Source organism: Rhyacophila brunnea, unplaced genomic scaffold (assembly GCF_057557595.1).
Source record: "Rhyacophila brunnea isolate RB1 unplaced genomic scaffold, BYU_Rbru_1.0 scaffold_2, whole genome shotgun sequence".
Lineage (NCBI taxonomy): Eukaryota > Metazoa > Arthropoda > Insecta > Trichoptera > Rhyacophilidae > Rhyacophila > Rhyacophila brunnea.
This window is the reverse complement of record NW_028232859.1, coordinates 20,207,780-20,229,746: the sequence shown is the minus strand read 5'-3', so window position 1 is coordinate 20,229,746 and position 21,967 is coordinate 20,207,780. Positions and strand designations below refer to the sequence as shown.

Genomic DNA, 21,967 nt, shown 5'->3' with positions numbered 1-21,967 from the left:
ATAATATGATCATTTTGTAATGTCTTTGACTAAAAAAATATTTTTAAGATACATATTCATTGGGTAATTAAAACATTTCAAAATGTAAATTATCAAAAATAGTGTCTCAAATTGCAAGTTTCGTATTTTTTCGCTAGGTGCCTCTGTTAAGTGAAGTATTATCCTTAACTACTAACCTACCTGATTTATTCTTTAATATATTAGATTATTTTATGTTGAGAGAGATAATAATATAATGCACAACGTTTGGCATCACAATTCTTATTTTATCATGATATGATGATGATATCATTATATGATAACCACCTATCAATATAACATACACATTAAGGTGAAGTCTTTACTTAGCCTTTCTACCAGAGGCACCTAGCGGAAAAACACTAAGCTTGCAAATTGAGACATTTTTTTGATAATTTACAATTAAATTAATAATAATTAATTTAATAAAGACATCGCCTTAAGTACAAACTAAAGATGTCTTAAAGTTATTTGTCTTCAGCATTCCAAAGGTGCTTCAGGAATTGTTATCCGGTGACAAAGTTACAACTATTTTTTGGATATCAAAAAATACATGGCGAAACCAATAATTTTAAATTGGTCCCCTGTATGTTGCGTATTGTCACTTGCGCTCTTTTTGTTGCTTTAGAAGTCTCGGTATTAAATTAAATGTTTTGTAATTCCGTCATTAGACGCCCCTTAAAACATGGACTGTGATTTTGTTTTACCTGACATAATTCATAATGATGTGGATATATTTGCTGCTGCTCCGATGTGAAAGGAGCACATCTTTTCTTCCATGGACTATTCACCATTTTCAAGTCCGTAGCAATTCAAATCTGCGAAACAGAAACAAATTACACAATTATCAAACAAGAAAATGACAAAACATTGATGAAGTATAGAAAAATAAGTTATTTTAAATTTTCTGTTGAATCAGTTGCACCATTTGCGCCAGAGAAGCTCGCCCCTGTATATTATATACTTATATATTATTATATAGGCAGTTTTCAACTTGTTGAAGTTGAAGGACCTTTATATTTATTTATGAAGGTTTGGTGTTGCAAATGTATAGAATTAACGTTTTGTTCGAATTGCAATAGCTGTATAAATTAAACTATTAATGACAATGGCTATGTTATGTATTGTTAACTCATCATTGTTGTAAATAATAAAAATCAATGTAACAATGATCAAAGAGGAAGAACTCAGTATCAGTCTGGAGTTAATGTTTACTTAAAATAGGTCATGCGTTCTATGAAAAATTATTGAAAAGGTGATTTAATTGAATGTAGTTTCATACCTTTACTAATATACTATACTAGCTCTTCAATAATAATATAAATTATATAATATACATATTTCTCTTTTTAGAATTTAAGAAAAGATGTTTATTTATTTATTTATTTATTTATTTATTTTGTGTACTATTTTGTTGGTAGACACGATATTGTTCGATCGTATCCGGAAAATTGTACGTTGATATGCAGTTGACCCTATCAAATTCAAATTTATTTATTTTTACATAAAGTGAACATTACAAATTATAAATTTAAGACGTTCACAATATGACATTTTTTTTAACAATTTGAATTTAGAGAGTGCTTATGAGCAGGTATTAATTAATAAGGCCAGAATAGTAATAATATATAATAGTATATATATATTTTTTTTTTTTTTATTAAAAGCCATGAAGCCTCTAATAGTATATATGTTATAGTATAATAGCATTATAGTATATATATATAATAATAATATAATAGTAAAAGTTAAAATTTGTCGCAATTAAGCATGGCAGTCGTAGCATAGTGGTTATGTACAGGGCGCGAAACAAGAGACGCAGCTTCGATTCCTGCCGGGTGTCTAACTTTTTTCGAACAAATTTTTTCTACTGGCTATATTTTATCATGAATTGTTTTCGAAATTATGTATGTTAAGTAATTAGAATAGTACATTCTTAAATCTTGTGAATTATTCATTGAATAAAAGAAATAGTTAAGTAATTACAACTTTTTAAGGATTTTAAAATGACGATATTCTAGATAGATCACTCACAGAACATAGCACACGCATAGTTTAGCACTTTTCCGATTACGCCATATCGCAGGTCCACCAATTTTGAAACTGTCTGCCAGAATGACTACTACAAGCTCCACCAAGTTTTTGTTTCTTATTCGGTATAGCCATTTTTGTGGGTTGAAATGAAACTATTTGTTACTGTATTACATAGTTTGGTTCTTTACGCACAAATTGACGGTAGAATTGCTCCGATCAGATGAGACATTCTCTCGCTACAGTGGTCTCAAGCATTATAAATCGATCAAAATCAGAGGTTTGCGGTGCGGCTTCTCCCGCCGCCTGATGAGGTTAGTGCGATAATATTATGTATATGTAACGCATAAAGTATAAGGACCGACCTATTCAATTATAATATATTTACATTAAACGTAATGCTTATTCTTGATGAGTATTTGCCTGCTATTTTTTATGCAATGCGATCTGTCATTTATAATCATGATAGGTATATTTTGTCTTTTCAAAATAAAACATTTACGTGCCATGCAAAATCATCTCGCGTGCTATAGGTTCACCACTTCTGCCCTAGGGCTTAGGGTCTAAGCTATAGGCAGTTAATATAGTGGTCTTATAAACGCTGATTAATAAATTATCGATAATAACGATTATTCTAGGATAAATATCTCGAGCAGTCATAAAAATCCCTTTGCAAACGAGCCAGATTAATTTGTTTGTCGGCCTATTTTATGTGGCCCCATGTATGTTTGTAATTACTGAACTAACATTAAATTTCAAGGAATACCACAAAATTATAAATATATTCGTCGTAACGTTTAAATTTGATATTGTAAATTTTGATATTGACACCAATCATTGCTATCGTCTGGCCTTACCTTTTTTGCACGCTGGCCACAAAGGTTGTTCATGTCTAGGTATGACGAAAAAGTATTGGGACCTCAGAGTAATAATATAAAGAGAGTGTATGTTGTTCAGCTATATGAAGCCGTGTTTCTTGCGTATAATACCGGGTCCACACTGGCAACATGTCGCCGGCAACCTCGTTAAATTTTACGATAATTATCATAATTGCTTAAGAAATTTTACGATAATTATCATACTTATCGTAAAATTTAACAAGGTTGCCGGCGACATGTTGCCAGCGTGGACCCGGCATAACGCACAGTAGAACCTCAATTTTATTTTTCACATACTAATAATTATAAAACGTTATACCATCATGTTGCATCTCAGTATGGTTACTAAATTTAAACATAACCATGTTTTCTACTAAATTAACTAAACATGATTACATACCACTAACTTTATATTTACTTACTTAACACATAAACAATAAATTTCAGCAATACGTGCGTTTTTTAATAAATTGGGTCATTCAAACCAATATTTACCGGCGACGTGTATAAAAAATATTTAAATCGGCCGTGGAAATTCTATCTCACTCTAATGAGTCTAACGCATATTGCGGAGAATGCGTGCCGAATGCTTTCTCACTCGCACGTATAGTTCATTTTTGTTCAGGCCTTGATTGGGACGATAACAGTATCGATAAGGCGTTGGCCTTCCACCCGATTTGGTTGGCTCCGATTCCCGATGAGGATAAAATATTTATGTCAAAGCCTGGGTGTTTGTGGGTGTTCAAAATTACTAACAACCACCTTGTACGAAAAAGCAAGGACATGGTTATTAATAATTCTAAAAAAAAAACAGTATGTATCGATATTTTTGCTCGGATACGTTACTTTGTTACCTATACCAAGTAGTATCGATACTTTCTTTCGGTATGTACGGTATTGATATTCGCTTCTTTCTATTCACAGATATAATCTTTCGATACATTTTCTTACAATATCTGATCAAGGTGTTTTACATTTTACGTTACAATGATAAGAATGCGCGCATCTATTGCGTCAGATTCAAAAGTCAGTAGTCACATTAATAATATGCATGAAAATTAACTGTTCAATATCTACAACAGGTGATAAGCCAACATTGCGAAACGATGCGGTGAAAGTAGGTAGTAAACAAGGTAGGTGAGGTACCGTGCTAAACTTTTACAAATCATTCGATCTGCGATTTTTTATATTGCCATATATCTCGTGTATAATATAAATCAGCGGCAGTAAACCTATCGCACGCGAAACAATTGTATATTATACTTTAAAGATATAAACATTTAATTGAAATGTGTAAAGTATACATTACAATTAATATTTGCAATATATCATTAACAATATATATCGGTTTTTTTAATAAGCTCGTTAATATTCTGTTTTAATTATCCGTGTGTATTATTCATATAAACAACACAACTTACTTTTTTATGAAAACTATAGAGAAATAAGTAAGACAAAATTAGTTTAGCGTTGAAGATAATATGACACAGTTGCAATAGTGCAAATGAATAAATTTTCACGTACTCTTCATTATGAATTAATGTGTCGTAGTAAAATCATTGACGCACTGAAATTCTAAACAAAATTTAATTTTAAATACCTAATAAAAATGTATACGGTTTTCACGACCGTGACCGTATATTCACGGTATTTTTTTCAGAGATTATGCACACGTAAATGCACTGATATGTTTAATAATAAGAGTTGCTTATACCTGGTCCTGAGCCACCATAATATCCATTCCCTCCAGAAAGAAACCCACCATTATTGTGGGCTCCACTGAACAAAGAATTGTAACCAAAAACGCTAGATGCAACCACAGCTATCTTTGCAAGGATAAGAGCTTTTTATATCAGATCTAATGAGATCGTCCTGGTCCGGTTCTTGTTAAGCCGCAACCAGTGCGTAAAGCGTTACATAAAACCTGTCAAATGTCATAATTTTTTTAACAGGTAGGTACCTAAGATTAACTTAAAAAGAATCTAGATCTAATCTTAAGAAGTATCGAAAAAATTGTTCTAACGAAAAACGAAATAATATGCAGAAACCTAATAAAATAAAAAGCTTCGACTTGGATTTTGGACGGAAATGAACGGTTGTACTTTGTCAAGTCTTTTTACTATTTATTATTGTCAATATTTATACTAAATATTGATAATAATTTTTAAATATTGAGTAAGCCGCAAAATAGCTCGACATTTTCTACATAATCATAGAACACAGAACCGCGTGCGATGATTGTAATAGCCATTGATTAGACTCACTGTTTAAAATAATAAGAAATCTGTAATCATATAAGTACATGTAGGTATACAGTTTTTTTTCGATAATAGATATAGGGTATATAGAGGTATATACCAAATGATTCTACTCGATTCACCGCCCTTCGAGTAACTGCCGCCCCCAAGCGACGCTCAATCTGCCTACCCCCTCGGGACGTCACTGTTTATATGCTTACTAACAAGTCTAAAAATTATAGTATTTTTGGCATATAATTATTGTATAAATTATTGTACAATTGGCAATATACTGATAGATACATTGAACATGATGTCACCTAACTGCTTCAAAATTCTCAAGATCTCTAGGTTATCAAAAAAGTAACTGTCATTAATTCTTCTGAGATTTTTTTTACATCCTATGCCAGATTATGTAATTGCCATCACAATAATACTCAACTATGGCACAATACAATGATTAAAATTTCTCTTACTGATATTGAATTTAAAGATACGTTTCTAAAACATGCATGCAAACTGCCAACCGGTAAATAAATTAATGTAGTGGTACTGCACTAGTATATTTCGTATATATGTATGTATAGGTATCTTTTAGAATTATATGATATATATACATAGAGTAATAATTTTAATACTCAATAGACGATGTAGACATAAATCGTAATATCATTCATAGCTAATCCTGATATTGACTCAATAGTTTAATTCCTGCGATCATATGTTCGATGGCTTGATTTATTGTTATAAATGTGTCCCAATAAGAGCGCCGGATTTAAATGTCGCGCCATTTTTTCTATAAGGTTGGCAGCTCTTAAAAAATCATGTGTTTCGTAAATATGGAACGCTACACGACAGAACAATGCGTTATTATTAATAAAACTCATTATAGGTAATTACAAGATTAAAAAGAACTTTTTATATACAACGTTTTTAAATTTTCTGTTGCTCAAACTTGTACTTGATATGGAGTAAATAAAAAACAAACAAACAAATATAGAATACTGAAATGTCATTTTGACATTTCATTTTGATTTCCATAGTAACGCACGTATATATTAATAATTTAGTTGCTAGGACCACCTCCTTAGCAACCAATAATAGTCTTTTACTTTTTACGGAGTTTTCTGAAATAACTTTCCATACAAAACAGAATTAACTGAAAATGAATTCAATTCTGCTTAAAGATGGCTAAAAGTATCAAAAGAATGGATTGGCATCGTGTCCCGATATATTCTAAAAGTTTCAAATGTCTAGCTAGTTGGGAAGTTAGTTAAAAATCGATTGCAAGATTTGTACTGGACAAACAACCACCGGACAAACAAGAATACGAGATAATAAAAACGTTGTAAAATGGGGAAGGTTTTGCTAATAAAATCATTTATTGTAATGAGGTACATTTAACTCAATATCTACATAAAGAAACAAAATTATTGTCAAGTTTGGGATGCTGAGAACTTAAGAGTGATTCAAGAAAAGCCAATGCATCCACTAAGCGACACTGTTTGGTACAGTTTTTGGGCTTGTGGAGTGATTTAGCTGTAGGTACTTATTTGAAAGTGATACTGAAGATGCGATTACAGAGAATGGTTTGCGATGCAGAACGATGATAACTGATTTTCTGGAAGACATGACGTGGTTCCGACAGGACTGTGCTTGAAACCATTGAGTTGTTGCAAGGAAAATTTCGAGGTCGAGTAATTTCAAGAATTGGTCAGTGCAATATTGTGGGATTTGACGACATAAAACTTCGTTTGTGGTTTTTTGAAGTCGCGTGTGTATGCCAATAAACCACAACAATCTCTGAGCGGAGATATAACGTGTGAGATACAACAATAAAATTATGAAATAATGCTATCATAATATTCATCAATAGGGCAAGACTTTGTCAGTAGAGCCGTGATGCGCATTTGTCTGAAATTGTGTTCCATACATAATCGCAACATTTGTACGAACTAAAAATATGATCACTTTTCGAATAAATAACTAAACTAAATCCGACGCTCTTATTGGGGCACCTATATAATTGGAGGGATTCAGGTCGTTTCCCACTCAATTGAGTGTTTGATTGAAACACAAAAGCATGGTTTGATATATTAGGTGTCTGAGCAGATGCGTCGCACGTAGAAGCGTAGTTTTTAGTCTGTCCTAGTATGATTTACGAGGCGTGACCTGTCAATAAATATTTAACAATATGGAGTCTCAATTTGTCAGTAGTTAGCGCCGTTTCTGGGTCGAATTGTGAATAAATCGATCTTAATTGGAGCTACCTGGTAAAACAGGTGTTATTGATTTGAAAATTCCAATATTTCTCATGTATAATTTAAAGAAAAATCAACACAATAGGTAGTACCTAATAATAAAGCGATAAAATCGTCTCATACGTTAAACTCTATTTTACAAATGTAATATTCGTATCAACCGCGTAGGCAGCTTCCTACATAATATGTATGTATTTACGGATAACCTAATTGATTGTAAGGTGCTGGGGGGCGTTGTTAAGAAAATCTAGCAGGTGCCAATGATTTCCACATTTACTCCGGCTACTACTTATAACCAGAGCGTTGGAGTGGAGCTCGGAGCAGGAGTACGGAGCAATGGAGCAATAGGATTTTACCCGCAGCAGGAGCACCGAAAATGTGTAGTGCTCCACTGCTCCGGATGTTTTTTAGCCTGACTATGTATTAACCACGTATGTATCTACTAATATCTATTTAAATGTAATATGTATAATTTATTTGGCAGTTGAGATATTGTATTTCATAAATATTAATTAGATACTAAGTCATTAAAGTTGGTTAAAAACATCTCCGCTTTTATCCATATAATAATAAAAAATGTCACTGAATTATATTTGTTTGATTTTTTACTAAATTTTCATTTACAGTTTTCAGCGTGCATTCTTAACCGGTCGCACATCTTAACTTGTCTCGACTACAACACGTCAAATATGTCGATGCGACTGTTTTTGGTATTCACAAAACATAATATGTAACCTAATACACCTCCGCACACTGCTCGAATGAGACAATTTAGTTTGAAAAAAAACAAGCTGGTATCTATCGCAAGCAACAAATTTCATCCAACAGGTATAATAAAAAAAATTTGCATCGGCACAAGTGCAAGAAATGAATTTTCATTCGTTTCGGCTAGCCACGTGACGTCACTGTCCCGGCATAGCCTCGCCTATGCGCACGGAAGAAAGTTGAAACATTGCGCCCAGTCTTGATTTGTGACTATATCGCAATCGAGACTATTTTCAATGTGCGACCGGGTTTACTATGACCATACGTCTTTTATCCTTTAGCTTTAGATCTTATCCTCAAAATCCCCACGTTTATTTTCATGTTTTGCGATTTGAATTTGTACACAAATTCAGTTTTAAAAACTGTGTAATAATACAATTTGCTGATTTATTGAATTAAAAACTGTTTATGATATAATAATATGCGGTGTGGTTTAGTTCCAGTGTTTCACAAACTTTTCATACCACGGCCCGCGAAATCAAATAAAAAAACCAAAGGCTCCCTTCCTCAACAATTTTAGTCTTTAGTGACCAACAGTACCTATTTTATTTACCATTCATTATTATTATGGGTAGATTTTTATAACAAATAATTGAACATTCCATTTACTTGCTTGTAAAGCAAAAAAAATGAACAAAAATTAACTTGAAAAAACAATTTGTTTTCAAACAAACAAACAAGGGGTGTGATTGCATATTTTGACATAATACATCAATATCTGGTACAATGTTTGAAATGCAGGGTTTGCTCCAAAGTCTCTGTTGAAAGACACGACTTGTGTTTATTTTTTATTACCAGTAATGATAAAAATGCTATTTCGTATAGGTTGTAGCAAAAGGAATTATTATTAACAATGATGCTTTTGCGATTGTCGGATATTCTTGCTGTCGCCCTATCCAAAATTCTTTCATTAAATTCGACTTCAAGGGAATTATCTGATCTAATATCAATCTATTCTTCTTGAGCTGTCCACGCTATATAATCATATTTTAAGGATTTAGCAAATAATGGTGTTCTTATCCAATTGTACTTTGGTTTTCATTTAAGTTTGGGAAATATTATCGTCCAGTGATCACGTTTTTATGATTTTTCTTAAATGCTGAAATATTTCGCGGCTCCCTGGCAGAAGCTCCAGGGCCCCCGAGGAGGCCGTGCCCCCCAGTTTGAGACGTACTGAGTTACACGACAATAATTACTGTGGAATTTTGTTACGTTGATGTTTAAATATGTTTACGTTCATGTATGTATAAAAAAACGTTTTTAATGAATTACATGATGAATTTCCTTTCATTAAGAAAGCAAAAATAGAAGTTGTGTATAATTTTAACTGTGAATAGTGGTTAAGTCACCGTAATTATGGTATTGCATAATAATATGCATAATGGGTATTATGCATTCTGCATATTTCAGCAATTATTACCATGATTTTGACTGAAAATTTGAAATTAAAAAATGAGAAGGTACTTGGTCTACGTGAACATTGTTATTCACAATATTATTGTTAATAACTTTTATTTACTTATTGTAAAATCACAACTGAGTGAATATTTACACAATAAATTTCTCTCGGGCGCGACGAGAGAAGAGTCAGAATCGATTAAAAATATCTCTAACCTGAATGTCTTTTGTTAGCGTATCTCCGAGAGTGATATTAAAAAAATGAACCGCCTATAGCTATAATAGCTCGTATACCAGGCATTAAAAAAGGGTCAAATGATTAGCTTGCATCCTGTTCGGAATGATTCAGCTTCTATATAATAATATATATTGTATTTTAAAGTCGTTAACAACTTTATAGGTACTACTCGTAGTTACATACAAGCTTATTCACCTAAATTTTAAAATATATTATATTATATTGTTTATTTATGATTCTTTCGATGAGTTGTTGACTAAATTTCTGATGTATGGTATTGCGATGATTTATAATGTATGGTACCGTGCGGTAAAATCCATATAATATAATACTTATTTACTACGAATAATATACAGTGGCGGTTTTCGTTAGATCACAGGAAGCGCTCACTTCATCAGCAAACGTAGGTATTGGTACGTCATGTGACAGCCTGACGTTTTTAAAATCGTCGCAGAGCGATTTTTTCGCGTAGTCTTACAATTACAAGATGGAATGCAAATACCCATATAAAATTCCGTTGAATAATATCTATATAAAATAATTACTGTTGATACCAGTATTGTGTTATGGATTAGAGACACATTAACTGTCAGTGAGCGCAGAATCTTGAGAAAAATTTTCGGCTCAATCTGCGAGGATAACATCTGGTGAAGTCACTATAATCATGAGCTCTACAAGCTCTTTGATGAGCCTGACGTCGTCAGATTGATCAAAATCCTTCTGCGATGGGTCGGTCACGTTGTACGTGTGAAGAATAAGCACCAATACAACGGCGTACGTTTAATGATCCAGAAGGGAAATGGAGTGTCAGAAGTTTTCGGTGGCCATATAGCCTACAAAGGGCGGTAGTAGTGATCGACTGAAGAAGTATAATGGAAAATTGGGAAGAGTGGAGGAGTTTTTTTGTGGTGGTAGTGTTCGAGAAGAATACCTACATTAACTAGAGCTTCGAAATCGGTCAGCATTTAAAATCTCCACGTACCTTAAACAACCATAGAACATATTATGGCATTTATATACAACAGCAACAGATTCATTAGTTTTAACTAATGCCTTTTTATCCGTGAAATGATTTCAAAAAGGGATACCTATGCCATACTAATAAGCATTAGGTTGCTAATGATAGTTTGATCGATTAAGTTCGACGTTAAGTCGATTTTATCGAAAGTATGCGACTAAATCTCAATATGTTTCCTCGTTCTGTGTCAAACATATCAATATGCAACGTCCCAGAAGTTGAACAATTGTTAGGTTGCATATTAATTTGTAGTCAAGAGAACCTCTTTTATGTCGCGGATGCAATTATTATTTTTTATCTCTGTTTTATTCGATTGTCTTAACACCTTATTGGTGACATAATTACATGGATAGAAATACACCACTGACCGGATATAGCGTTTACTTTGTATCGATGATGCAATTTGTACCTACCTATATTAATAATTTATGATTTATAAATACTAAACGTGGTTTTGGCGTTTTGAACTCGCCGTAGGATTAGCAAAACATTTTTGATTGTTTATTCTATAGAGGATATGAGTCAAATTCAACAAAACCTCCATACTACTTGTGTATAATAAGTATATGCAGTACATATAGAATCATATAGGAAAAAACTGACGTAATTTAGGATTTCAGATGTTATCTTCAATCATAATTGCCAAAACTTTCATTGTTGAAATATACGACCAATGATAAATGCAGATTATAATGTAAATTATGTCTAGTATGGACAGGAGACTGGTACAAATTGAATGAGAAATCATTATTATATAATTATTATTATAGTATTTACCAAAAAGAATATAATTAAAAAATGGAACATAAATACATTATTATTAGACTATTTTAAATATTAAATAATCTGCATCGTGACGGACTCGGAAACTACTTCCGGATTTTTTTTATTCGATAAAAAAATACTATGATGACATATTATATTAAATACAATAAAAGTAAGTTGTTTAAGTCTCATTCTGAATTAAATATTATAAGAGATTTGATTCACCATTGTATTATTGAAATATTGACTAATTGACTATTGAGCCGAATCCAAAATTTTTAAAAAGAGAATTATCCTAACAAATTATCCAGTATATCGGCTATTTTCAAAATATGTTTGCCGCTGTATCCAGGATAACTGACTTGTACCGAATGTTAGATACTTGCTCACTCTATTAGGTAGGTATATTGTCCGGGTCCAAACGCTAAATATTATACTCAATTACGTATCACGCTAAAATATATATATAATAATATGTAGGTAAGTACTATTATTATAATAAAAATAAATAAAATAAAAAAGCCTTTTTATTTCTTACAAACAAAAAAGTAAATGACAGTGAATTGACTATATCTAATGTATATATATCTATCTATCTATGATTTTTTATTTTTTATCTATATTTTTATATTTTTTGTATAATACCTACATATATTAAAATTTTTATTTTGTATATAATACTGATAAATAATGTTTATATATTAAACAGTGCTATGTAACGTTTATATAGTATATATAACCCTCCAAAGGAAAATACAGCCACGCTAACAAACCTTGCATCTATCCCACCAACCAAGCGTTACATATCAACCTACAATAGAACAAAAAGGAAACGCTACAGATGAAGACCCCATGCGAGATGGCAAGACGACATCACAAAAACAGCGCTCCCAATTTGGCTAGACATAGCCAAAGACAGAGTCCAGTGGGATTTCTTTCTTTGGAAGAGGCCTTCACCCGAAGAGGGGTTCTTACTATTATTATATGTATATATATTTAAAACGGTAGATATTCTCCACCGTCCCGAAATAATATAGTCTTTAGACAAAATGAAATCGGAAGAGATATTAATTATGTTTCTTCTTCCACGCCGCTACATCCCAGGGTGGGATTTGGCTTCCTCCACAACCGCTCTCCACTCACTCCGGTCTCTCGCCACACTTCTCCAGTTACCGGGTCTTCCTATATGAAGCCAGTCCTCTTCTACGGCGTCAGCCCATCTCCATCTTGGTCGGCCTCTAGGTCTCTTCTGTTGGGGTAGCCACTTCGTCATAATCCTTGGCGCTTTAACTTCAGGCATTCTCTCCACATGTCCCGCCCATCGCAGTCTTTGGGACTTACAGTATCTTATGATTGTGGGTGATCCAACGTGGGTCCAAAGATTTTTCGGAGTATTTTGCGTTCGAAGACAGCTAATTAATTATGTTTAAACTAGGTAAATATTACGAAGCATTATTTATTATCAAAGGTTAAAGTTAAAGGAAAACATAATATGCATATGGATCTTCCATACCTTGCAGCGCTTGATATGTAATCGATAATTTTCTTAAAATATTAATATATTTTTATGTATAGATATTTTGTAAAAATATGTGTTAGATTTTTTATTATATGTCCTACTTGGATCAGATGGTCAACTTAACTTTTCTACGAGACGGAGAGATATTCTCGGGGATTTCATGAACCGGAACTGCGCTCCGATCCATTTCGAGGCCTGGTTAAATTATTAAATGGAGTATGGTCTGCAAGGAAATCATATTATATACTCGTTTGTAAATCACTTCTATTTCTCTGAGATAAGTCTTGCGTCGGTGTTACATTGAAGTTAATGGCCCTACTAAACTACATTCGGTCTTAATCGTGTGTATCAAAGGAACCTACGTATGCATGTGAAGCACCAGTTCTTTTTATGTCTGGCATTGCCTCAGAATTACCCAAGACATCGGTTGCCATGTCTTCAAGTGTGCTTTGACTGAATTTACATGACATTAAGTTAAAAGTGCCCATGTGAAAGAAGAGCACATCTCTATGTGCTCTACTTTTTTAAAAAGTTGTAAATAACAAAAGTTAATACAAAATCAAACAATCTAAGTAAAGAGATCTTCACGTTGATAGTATGACGCCAAATGCAACACAATTGGCCTTTGTGGCGACCAAGTCAGACAGTCTGATGGGCCTAACAGCTGGTTGAACCGACTTGAGCAGCTCTTTCATTTCCATACACATTTAAGGACATCCCCAGATGATGAGGTTTGAATCTTATGTTTCTCCGCCACATGGACATGTTGAACTGGTAGTAAGACCAACCTCATAGAGCCTGCCAGCGTAGCTACCATGTCTAGTCTAAAATTAACTGGTGTAATTATCCAAAGTATTTATTTTAAAATGATTATATTAAAAAACAATTACTATAAAAAAACGTTTCTATGGGCCTCCAATGAACATATTAATTATTGTATTACGATTCAATGATAAATTCAGCCCTGTGGATACTGAACACGTTTTGAAATAATGGTTATTAAGTTTTGTAATGAAGAAAAATGTTTGTTTTACTAGTTCTAGTAGTTTAATCTCTGACGAGGATGTTTTTTATTGGGTCGAAATGAATGTTGAACATTTCAAAGCCAAAGAGGACCTTTTACATTCTATGGAGAAAGAGACATTGATCAAAGTTCCTGACACAAAAGAACATCTCACTTAGAAATAGACACAACTTTTTTCTTAAGTGAATCCTCGTATAATCCTCGTGTTAGGTTATGTACCGCAAAGAATAATACCACTGGAAGCGGACATTTTTGAATATTTTTGTATTTTTGTCGCCGAGGGTTTATCGCATTAGCTGCTGTTTAAAAAAATGTAGCATGCACCAACAATAAATTAGTTCGCGTGTATCAATCACTGTTCCAGAAATGGTATAATTTCTCAAAATAATGTTGGTATTATTTTTTGTTCTACGAATGTCAATTGCTTGGTACTTAGTTTAAAAGAGATACTCCTCTATGAATCAAATATCCAATCAAATATTCAAAATTGTCATTAAGACATATCATGGCCATGTATAGAACGATCAAATTTCAATTTCGGTAATCAGATTACCATTTGTCACTATTTGTAACTGCCGTCATAATAAATAGTTGTGTAAGTGTTGCCAGTAGCGTTCAGTACTTTTTTACGCCTTCTAAAGTAACTGGCTTAAAAACCCATTCTAGTAAGTGTGCGAGAAATCGAACAAAATCTGAATTCTATTCATATGTACAATATATTAATATTAACCCATAGCTTACGGGCCGCACAAAATTATGTTTTTGTTAATTACTTTTCAAATGCAAATTAACACGTTAATTACAAAATTAATTAAAAGGGCACGTAAGCTCCCATGTCGAAGTGTATGGTACTCACGCGTGGCTCTCTTGCTATCGTTATGGAAGAGGAGGAAGGTTACCGTAGATAAATTAACCTAAATCAAAATAGTAGGTACCTAATATAATATATACTGAGATACTGAAGACGAGAACAAAGGGAGGAATTTCATGGACATTTTGGATGACTGGAAGGAAGCAGCGAAGACTCGAGGAGTTTATTTCAGGCGTTGATTTGGACTAGGTATATTGTCTCTGAAGAAGGTGAATCATAATTCCTAACAAAAATTTGTTTTTAAAAACTTATTTCGAATTCTGCATTTCTATTATAAAACTTGTATTAGGTATATTATATAATTTCAGTATCATTCTCTTATTTTGAGAAGTAAACACATAAAACTGTATTTTAATTGAATTATTATTGAAAAAAGTACAATATTTATTATAGTTTAATAACAAGAATGTATTTTATTTTTTGCTTGGTCTTGGTAGAGGTTCTTGACACGTAACTGATATATTTCCCCGATAGCCGACCAAAACACCTTGGAAGTAAAAATCAATAGTTTTATCCGTAAGTGGCCTATTAAAACTTAAAATATGTAGAGGTAGGACACATTTTATTAAAATTTTTAGTTAGTCTACGTTTTCATACTAATAGAACATATCTAAATAAGCATAAGAATAAGGGGAGAATTTTTAAATATAAATTTTAGTGGTCTCATTATATATTTTTCAGTAACTACTCAAGGTACAAAAAATATTGTAACTTCATCACGGAATAACTCTTATTCACGCAATCTTAGGATACTAAAGATAGACATTCTACCAGTGATGCACAATAATTTTATCAGTTTGGCCAAATTGTTCACGGGCTGCAGATACAGATACCACCAAGTTCAAGAAGATGTTTTGCGAGGAGAAACACAATTCCATTGATTGGTCTGCCTAGTAAAGGCCAAAATACGTCATTAAACATTGTACATATATAAAATATTCGAATGTTGTATCAAAGTTGTTTCCGAACATTTAAGAAAGTTTTGATAAAACTGATCATATATTATTGTTGAACCTACATAATTTTGAAAAACACTTTCTAAGAAAATATATTATAACCAATAGAAAAAATCTTTTTTGAAAAAAGTAAGCCACCCCGGCAGGGAATCGAACCCTGCATCTCCCGGGTTTACGCCCCATCCGCGCATTACCTTTATGCTACGCGGTGACATACTAATTGCGACAAATTTTAACTATTGGCCACTTTTAATACCCACTCATCAGCGCTCTTCTAAATCAAGCTACTTTGGCAATCGATTTTTGTTTATTAAATCAAAGTAGATACCTATTACTTCAATTACTAACCGACGTCGTGGATTTCTCCAATTTTTTTTATGATATAACTTACTTGAACTTTCTAATAATTTATAATTAACTATTTCTTTTATTCAACGAATAATTCACAAGATTTAAGAATGTACCATTCTAATTATTGAACATACATAATTTTGAAAAACACTTTCTGAGAAAATATATTATAAAAAATCTTTTTTGAAAAAAGAAAGCCACCCCGGCAGGGAAACGAACCCTACATCTCCCGGGTTTACGCGCCCCATCCGCGCATTACCTGGTACATTCTTAAATCCTGTTAATTATTCGTTGAATAAAAGAAATAGTTAATTATATATTATTGTTTTTGTTTTCCGACGGGGATGGAAAACATTATTCATATATAGATGTTCTGGGTCTGAACTAAGCATAATAATCACTAAATGTGTACTGCAATTTATTAGGATTCCCATTTTTCATTTAGTCCGTAGTCTGCAATCAATTTTGTTCACCACAGTTCCAAACCGTTTAATCCCACCAATAACTCATTTTCGCCAAAATTTCCTGTATGTGTTTTTGACTTAGCGCCCTCGACATGAATGTTGTCACTTACTCGCAGAGAGATTTAGTTACAATTTTTTTACTATTTAAATTCGTAAAGTGAGGGGAAAAAAATAGTAGGAACCCGTATAAAATAAGTGAGTGCGAATTCAATTGTGAATATTATGACTTTTGTTAGTATAAAACTAATAAAATAATATTTCAACAATCTGCTGGTTATGTTAGACACACACTTAAAATGAGAAATTCCACAGATAACCACCAGGTACCTAATAACTAATATTATATGACATACGTCGTACAAGAAAACGGTGTTTTCTACTGTTTATCAGTTTCACAATAAGTTAGGTATGTCGGTACACTTGTACCGTGTTTTTTGGTTGTAACACTGTGATCAAAATGACCGGAAGCGTAATAGAATACCTACTTGAAAAACTAACTAATGGGATGTCGATTGATGAAATATACCATTAGATAATACTTATATTTTTGCAATACGTGAGTTATAGTAAAAATGAGTCTTTTTGATGTGCTATGGTCATACCAAAGATTTCATACTATCGCTAACTAGAAGAGATAGTGATGACTGATGATTAATGAGATTCGAGAAGGTTCGCAGAGGATAAGATACGGTGGGGAAAACTGACACAAACTCCGAAAGGACCTACTTAATCTAAAGTGATGACTAGCTTTAGCCATCAGGGTAACCAGGAGGAAGATAAAAACGGGAATAATATAATATGATAAAAACCCATACAGTATAAAAACAACAAAATAGAATAGATACGAGCTTATTAATATCTTAAAACGAGTTATGCAATGTATAAACTTTTATAATATTAACAGTGGCGTCCCTAGGCAAGTGCCGTCCTTAAACAAACTTAGAGTGTCATCCCTTTCATTTTTAGTTTCAAATTGTCTGCAGGTTCGTTAGGTACCTACTTTTACCTAGATTTTTGTGATTTTGGTATTTAGTTAGTAAAATAAAACACAAATTGATTGTTTAACTACTTGCTTACAGTTTACCAAGCAATGGGACGAATCATTGTGACGTGTGACCCTGCATTGGCGTGTTGTATCAAGATTACAGTATAACCTCTCATAACGAGCATAATTCGTTCCAGAATCTTACTCGTAATGTGAAACACTCGTAAAAAATAATATGTACAACCATTATTTATTTGAAAAAAATATATCATAAAATAAAAACACCCAAATGGGCACTGGTTGATAAAAAAAACCATCATAAATCATAGTTTTTCCAAAATCCTGATAGATATTTTTTTTTATATTGAAGTTGTTTTAAGATATTAAATATCTGATGCAAAATGATAGAGATCGGTTTGAAATGAAGATAAAAATACTTTGCCCTATAAAGGGTTAAGCGAAACCATTTTCCCCATATAATTAATGTAACATACGATAATGCGTTCTTTGCCGAAGAAAATACTCAATTTTTTTTATTTATAACTTTATTCAAAGAAAATTACATTTTATTATTATTATTTATGAATTTATGACAATAACTAATTCTTTTTTTACTAGAAAGCTGTGTAGAGACATTTATTTTGTTTTTTCCGACGCTTCAAAATTTGGTGAAATTTGGTGAATACATTTTTGTAGAACGCATAGCCACCGCACCGCTTATTAGGGTGATGCTTCTCAATAAACGACGCAACAGTTTCCCATGCTTTCAGCATTTCTTGCGCCAGAAGATTGTTGTTTTGCTACCTCCTCTTCCTCCACTGGCAAAATCTTCTCCACAACTTCTTGCTATGAAACACGATTCAACTCCATAAACTCTTCCGCGTCACTTGTTATGCGAAATGTCGCTCGTTAAGGGAGCCATTATTTTACAATTTGTTTTGTTCGTTATGCGAATTGCTCGTTATGAGAGGTTTTACTGTATTTGATGAAATTTAAACCGTGGCGTTCCTGGGTAATGGTAATGGCGTGCCAGGGTGCTACAATGCACAATTTGAACATCACTTCTACAAAGATTTTATTTCTGAAATATCAGTTTTTTATCAACGGTATTCGAAAATCACAAAATTTCGATTTTTATAGATAATGTCCAACGTGCAATATTAAAATAAAATCCGCAGGTCGAGTCAACGTGCCCTCCAAATTATGCGACCGTGAGAAAACTGAAAAATGAACACACATTTAAATATAATATCTAAAGTATATGCGGTAACGCAAATTCACAATACATTAATTATATTCAACTTAGTACCTACATATCTAATTTTTGAAAATTACGGTACGGTTAAGTTTGCGTTTTTTTGTGTAAAGGCCAATATACGATACCTAATGCCACTAAAGTAAATTAATTTTGTTATCTTCTTTTACAGCATTATAAATATTATAATAATAATGTTCATAGACAATGCTTAATGTTAAGTCAGTTTAATGTATATTGTCAAATTAATATCGTAGTGGATACATACACATTTACATTTAATTATCTAAGAGAAGCAAAAAAATGTATAATTGTCTTAAATTAAAATGATTTCTCTTGAAATCACCGGATATTTCTTCGAATTATAATAAAAATAATTATTTAATTCAATGGTATAGCTATTTTGATCTTATGATGTAAAATTGGTATAAATATAATTCACAAAAACAAGCGGTAGAACATCTTGCATTATCGTCATATTATTTAATTTAATAATGACAAAAAATGACAATATTTCCTCAAAAGTAACGTAGAAACATTTTGAAGTATTTGAAAAATTTTTACACCACCTGAATGATAAATATTGCAATAATAAGACACGCATTTCAGTTATAAAGAAATAAAACTTCTAAATAATAGTATAACATTTTTTACTAGTTTTTCCATCTGTATCGCACGACATTCTAGCAAAATTGTCTGAATATGCACTTCAAAGATATCGTTTTTTTTCTTTTAAAATAATTTATGGACATTGTGAAATTTTTGTGCATACAGCTTGCAGTTTCTCTTTTATATATTAAGAAAAACTAAATGTAAGCCTCGATAACCAGTCAGTATACATAGAAATTGCAAGTAGATTTGAAAAAAAAAAATGTTAACAATGTTCAATAATAAAAGGAACTCATTGGGATATTGCACCCGCTATATATACGGTGTGGCATGACAAATACTTTAACCATAGAACAAGAAATTCTTTTCTGTTTCTATTATTATTTCTTTTCTCTTATTTTTAACACTTAATTCTGTTCAGAATCGTCTTCGAGAGGCGGCCCCATTAATTTACTATATAGGATAGGCCTTTAGCAAAATTTACTTAATGCATACACATTTTCTGATAATTCGTAAAGCATTCGCAGCTATTAATTAGTTGGCTTATTGGTATTAAACGGTTTGCAACCAATTCGGTATCACCTGATTAGTATAGAGTGGTTTTCAGTCAATGAGATTTTATATCGGGTTGCTCAAACTGAAGGTGGGCAATGGTACGATTTTCGTACAATTACCGAGGCTTTCACAAAATCAGTTAAACATGATGTATTGTCAGGTTACATCAGCTACTAGTCGTTTGCTCTTACAAAAGATCATTCAGTTTATATATCACATTGCCCTAAATAATTAAAAAGGGAATTGTGGCAAGCATCAAATTAAATTTAAACTGGAATTTCGCAGAAAGAAATGGTCGGCCCAAAGTTGAGGGCTGTAATAATAACCAGGTGATGCATTGGCGTTTATTCGTTAATTGTAGGAGGCGCCTACTTCATCAGAGAGTTTAAAAACTTAAAAAGACAAATATTTTCACAATGTGAGTTTTTTTAAATATATTATAAGTTATTGCAGCACCAGCATATTCCTATATTTTTACAGTCCATGGTAGCATATCACACATATCTTCACAAGTGAGCATTCAAATTATGATACAAATCATTTCATTCCACAAATTTCTACCACCGGGGGGCGGGGGGGGGTCAACATCAGTTATAGCGAAGAAAATATCCCGAACATGCGCAGATGAGATTTCTTCTAGTGAGTACAAATAATTAGGCAGGGTTAATGTAATTAATTATCTTTACGGTTGCTATCGTCAACTGTATTTACAATAATAATATTTCATCGTTCTCGGCGCTCTTACGATTATGTTTAGTTTTCTGTTAGAACTGATGAACCTCACGTTAATGTGATATGTTTATAAAGCTTGTTGCCCCTACGGACCTTTACTCCCCATCAGTGACTAGTGGTGGACTTTGGTTTTATAGCTATCACCAAGCTCGACAAAGGACAAACAATATTTTTTTTGGAAAAAAAAATTATCAAGAAATTTTCTTATTATTCATATTACACTACAATCTAACAAATATCGATATTACCATTTTAAACTAGGTACTGAAATAAGTACAATCGTGTATTACATATTTCATCGTTTTTTTAAATACAATAAAATTGAATGAATATCAGCTATACCAACCCTCTGAATACTGAAATTTAATAAGATGTATTAAAAACCATTATCCAATCCTAAGAAGATCATAATATGAGCCGCCAAAGAGTGGAGATTATATTAACAGTTTTTTTTACGCGAAATAAATGTTAGCCACTTGCTCAACCTATTAAGCGGTGGCGAAGGATGGGGTAGGCTCTAGGGGCGGCAGGTTATATGCAAGTATGGTGAAGCCGGCTAGTATGGCGAAAAAGTATGGTGGGGCGGGCTGGTAATCAATTTGTGGCAAAATTTGAATGTTAACATTATATTATATGGGTACAGTATAATGACCAAAGTAAATCCTCTGTGATGCTCTGATTTTTTTTATCATAAGTTATCGGCTATTGTTGGCCTGCTTCATTCAGCTGTATGAGAAAGCCGATTCCTTGCCCCTCTTTTAAGGCTAGTGCATACTAAACTTTGTCAGTCAAAAGAATTTGTATGCATTGAACTAAGACTGCCTATTTTCAAAATCCAATTAAACTCTGCTTAATCCAAGCCATATTAAAAAAAAATCGTTTATTTATAAAATATCTAAAATTATGCCGAATATTTTTTAACTATTATGTTTGTTTGGGCAATGAATTTTGAATTTATTTATTTCTTTAAAAGACCATCTGTAATATGTACCTATTCTTAATTCAACGAAAACAAATCTTAAGTATGACTGAAAAAG

At 32.5% G+C, this 21,967-nt stretch overlaps 1 protein-coding gene across 1 annotated transcript in view; it reads right to left on the bottom strand.

Annotated features, from left to right (window-relative positions):
* LOC147072018 (protein rolling stone-like) overlaps window positions 1-21,967 on the bottom strand; it is a 79,579-nt gene that overhangs the window by 13,218 nt on the left and 44,394 nt on the right. The window contains exon 2 of the mRNA XM_085946751.1: window positions 726-836. Within this exon, the coding sequence (XP_085802877.1) occupies window positions 726-812 (87 nt within the window). The 5' untranslated portion in view covers window positions 813-836. The remainder of the gene's footprint in view (window positions 1-725; window positions 837-21,967) is intronic.